General features: G+C 51.0%; 1 protein-coding gene across 1 annotated transcript; it reads left to right on the forward strand.

Annotated features, from left to right (window-relative positions):
• The first annotated feature begins 1,394 nt into the window (after positions 1-1,394).
• LOC123122281 (endoglucanase 23) lies at positions 1,395-4,063 on the forward strand. Its single transcript, XM_044542460.1, has 5 exons — positions 1,395-1,944; positions 2,059-2,358; positions 2,939-3,100; positions 3,196-3,471; positions 3,546-4,063. Exons 1-5 carry the CDS (start codon positions 1,489-1,491, stop codon positions 3,888-3,890), a joined length of 1,539 nt encoding a protein of 512 aa, XP_044398395.1. The 5' UTR covers positions 1,395-1,488; the 3' UTR covers positions 3,891-4,063.
• Positions 4,064-4,399: the final 336 nt, after the last annotated feature.

Raw genomic sequence — 4,399 nt, forward strand, 5'->3', positions numbered from 1 at the left:
TTCTTTATTTGAAAACTTTTATTGTTTGCCTCTATTTTAAATTTAAATTTGTATCGATTTTGAACCATCGCGAGATCGACAACAGTAACCGTGGTGACGTGGCATCATTAGCAGGAATTACTGTAGCTTAACTATCCGGGCGTCACAGGATGTTAGGTGCTCTCGTAGCACCAGATACCCAGTCTTATGTAGACTATTGGTTCACGAACGGTATGAAAGTGGTAAGTAATATAGAAGTAAGGTCACCTTCCAATGCACTTGTTTTTTATGCTGTTTGCTAAATGAAGGGAGATTTTAAGAGACAGCCACCCTGACAATGTATTGTTTGTTAAGTGTTGTATCTAAGTGGTGTTGTATTTAATTGGTTCAAGGATTATGCTTACGTCTCAACATTATGCCCTACCTATGAAGAGAGAAGAGAAGGAGAGAAAACGGGGGAGAGGCCACACCCGATCGAAGATTAAACCGAGTTAAGAGCCGCGTCTCCACTGACATATAGAGCTCACATTTCTCTTTTCTTTAATTATCATGGCACATCGGCATTTCACCTAGTAAGTACTGCTAACATGGACACTAGATACAACGTCGGAAAACTATCATTATGTTTTCTTGCGAACTAGTACAATCTCAGATGCTCATATACACTTACCTTTATGAACGCAAACACGCACATCCTACCCTTACGAGCACCTCTCAAATAGTGAGCTGACACTTTCACTGAACGAACATCGCCGAAAAAACCGGAATGAATTACACCACAAAGAAGCTAACCATCCGAGCTGTGCTGAGTTCGCGTTATGTCCTTATTCTTGTGTAAGTTGATTTAGTTATTTTTGACCTTTTGTTGCTTTCGGCAATCTGCTCTACCTATGAAAAATTGAACAAATTATCCGATAAAAGCCATAAAGGAATACCACCACTCCGCTCCATGTAGGATTCCAACCGCTGAGCCGGTCCTACACTCTGCATGGCCCTTAACCGCTGCATGTGACCACGCTGCGACCGAGCTAGCTGCTGTCCGCCCGTGTCGTCCATGAAGAACCCTAAAAAAACTTTGGCCTCACCTCTCCTTACCACCCCCTCCCGTGACCCCCACCCTTGTCCTTTAACCCTCCCGATCCATTCCACCCCACGTTAAATTCCGTCGGCTGCATTATGTGTATAAGTGGTATATCTCCAACCCATTCATGGATCCACAAATGCGCCATGGATTTATTCCTCTGGGAGCTATGGATGAGCGTGCATTCATCGCCGGCGGTTTCCACCTTGCGTGAATTTACTCCGATGAAACCTCGCCCCAGATTCCGTCAGTCACTCCACAGTGGCAGACGGCACGAGCGACCGAGCGAGCTTACACCGTCGGGGAAGGCCTATAAATACGCGCCAAATACGGGGAGAGGATGCACCGATCGCCATTCACGTGCTCTATCTAGCAGAGGAGCCTAGTGTCCAGTAGGGAGTGAGTGTGAGTGAGTGAGCGAGCTCGAAATGGCCTCTGCCCCCGCCCACCACTTGCGCGTGCGCGTCCTACTAGTGGTACTGTGCGCCGTCTCGGCGTCGGCGTCGGCGTCGTTTCCGTGGCCGTGGAAGCGGAGCGGGCACGACTACCGCGACGCTCTGGCCAAGTGCATCCTCTTCTTCGAGGGGCAGCGGTCCGGGCGGCTGCCGGCGGACCAGCGCGCGGCGTGGCGGGGCGACTCCGGCGTGTCGGACGGCAGGGCGGCGGGCGCCGGGGTCGACCTGGAGGGCGGGTACTACGACGCCGGCGACAACGTCAAGTTCGGCTTCCCCATGGCCTTCACCACCACCATGCTGTCCTGGAGCGTCCTCGAGTTCGGCGACGACATGCCGCGCGAGGAGCGCCGCCACGCCGCCGACGCCGTGCGCTGGGGCACCGACTACCTCCTCAAGACCCTCGCCCACCCCGGCGTCATCTTCATGCAGGCAAGCGCGCGCGCACGCCGCCCACATTGCACCTCCACCGCATGCCACGGCAGAGCACGCCGCCGTACGCGCACGAGAGTGACCGGCCGGTCTCCGGCATTGTGTATGATGCAGGTGGGCGACCCGTGGAAGGACCACGAGTGCTGGGAGAGGCCGGAGGACATGGACACGGAGCGCACGGTGTACAACGTCAGCGCGGGGCGGCCGGGGTCGGAGGTGGCCGGGGAGACGGCGGCGGCGCTGGCCGCGGCGTCCATGGTGTTCCGCGACGGCGACCGGGAGTACGCCGAGCTGCTGCTCGACAGCGCCAAGAAGGCGTTCGAGTTCGCCGACTCGCACAGGGGCGCCTACAGCGACGACATGGATCTCAGAGCCGGCGGCTGCCCCTTCTACTGCGACTTCAACGGATACCAGGTCAGCCTCCTGCCTCTCTTCCTCGTCCAGCTATATGGAGACCTGACCTCTGCTTGATCACGAGAAACAATGGTAGAAGGTTTCATTTGACTGGCCAGAAGAAACAGGGCAGGAAAACGCATTGCTACTTTGGTACCTTGATGCGAAGTAATAATGTTTTTAAGCTTTATTAGCACCAGAATAACAGCAAGAAAAGACAGTTTTTACCACTGCACTTGCAGAGTTCTCTGAACCTCTGTTAACAAGACATCAGGGTTCCCTGAATAATCAGACATCAGCTTTCATAATTTAGCACAAGAATGACAGTTCAAACTGCTAAAAGAGCATTTAGTATCGGAAGTGACTGTTCTGTTGTAAACAGCAGTGTCGAAATTTCTATCCCTGAACTTGCAGAATTCCATTGTCTAGTAATGCAGGTTGATCACCTTCAGACATTCCATCATCAGAAAGGCCCATGTAGTTCTGAACTAGTAGAAGCAAATGTGTCATCCTAAAAGAAGCTCTGTTCTCACACACTCCAAAATCAGAATATTCAAAACAATATGACTTCCAGAACTGACTAAGCTCACATTCTTCGCAGGATGAGCTGCTGTGGGGCGCGGCGTGGCTACGGAGGGCCTCCGGGGACGACACATTCCGGGAGTACATCCAGAACAACGGCAAGACCCTCGGAGCAGAGGACAGCATCAACGAGTTTGGTTGGGACAACAAGCACGCCGGTCTCAATGTCCTCATTTCCAAGGTTCAGAAACTGCTCCCATCAACCCTGTTTCATTTCTGAACACAACCTCTGCTACCAAATTAACATCACACATGAGTGCCTGCTTTGATCTGCAGGAGTTCATAGAAGGCGAGGCGCTGTCCATGCAGTCCTACAAGGAGTCCGCAGACAGCTTCATCTGCACGCTCATCCCTGAGTCGTCGTCGCCGCACATCCAGTACACGCCCGGTGGCATGATCTACAAGCCTGGAGGCAGCAACATGCAGCATGTCACCTCCATCTCCTTCCTGCTCCTGACCTACGCCAAGTACCTCACGAAGTCCTCTCACACTGTCAACTGTGGTGACATTTCAGTTGGCCCAGACACCCTCCGGCTTCAAGCCAAAAAACAGGTATGACCTTCTTCACCACATTGACTGGTTGAACACTGAGCTTTCTAACTTCACCTGCATTGCCGGTTTTTCAGATAGATTATCTGTTGGGAGACAACCCGATGAAAATGTCGTACATGGTCGGGTACGGCGACCGATATCCTCAGCGGATCCACCACCGAGGGTCATCTTTGCCTTCGATCAAGGACCACCCGGAGCGCATGGCGTGCAAAGACGGCACGCCTTACTACGACTCGTCTAGCCCGAACCCTAACCCGTTGGTCGGCGCCATCGTCGGCGGGCCAGGGGAGGATGATGCTTATGGGGACGACCGTGCTGATTACAGGAAATCTGAACCCACTACGTACATCAATGCTCCCTTGGTAGGGGTTCTTGCCTACTTTGTTGGCAACCCAAACCCAGGCCATATCAGACACTGAGCATAAGCACTTCGCCGTGTAGATAGAGAAGAGTGACAGAATGCTATAAATAGGTACTATAAAGGAGACAAATAGGTTTGTGTTTTCCTTAGATGACACGACATGTTCATAGGAGTGGATTGCAGAGCATGGGTTCTAGTGTTCTACCAATAATGAGAGCTTAGCTTTAATGATTTTTCTTTTGTTTTGGGTTTGCACTGAATTTTGTGTGGATGTGTGCAAAGTGCAATTTGACTGCACTGGTGTAGTCATGTGTGAAGAAAGCTTGCATTTTGCAGAAATATTTGATATGAAAGGTACTCTTGTGCCAAGAAAAATTATACAGTATCAAACATGGTATTGAGTGTCAAGTGTTGTGAAACTGCACAAGAAAATGCTGATGCTAGACGATCCAATTAAACTATCTAAGAGCATCCCAGCAGATCATCAAAAAAAAAAAAACTCTCCCTATAAGTGGTTCTAGAGGTTCTAGCAACAAATTTATTGGTATTCACAGGTGTGCTGTTGTA

Source organism: Triticum aestivum, chromosome 5D (assembly GCF_018294505.1).
Source record: "Triticum aestivum cultivar Chinese Spring chromosome 5D, IWGSC CS RefSeq v2.1, whole genome shotgun sequence".
NCBI lineage: Eukaryota > Viridiplantae > Streptophyta > Magnoliopsida > Poales > Poaceae > Triticum > Triticum aestivum.

Excerpts from the sequence above, each read along its gene's own strand:
- LOC123122281 (XM_044542460.1), top strand. The coding sequence starts at position 1,489 with ATGGCCTCTGCCCCCGCCCACCACTTGCGCGTGCGCGTCCTACTAGTG. Across the intron at positions 1,945-2,058 it reads CCGGCGTCATCTTCATGCAG|GTGGGCGACCCGTGGAAGGA; the intron begins GCAAGCGCGCGC and ends TGTATGATGCAG. Across the intron at positions 3,472-3,545 it reads GGCTTCAAGCCAAAAAACAG|ATAGATTATCTGTTGGGAGA; the intron begins GTATGACCTTCT and ends CCGGTTTTTCAG.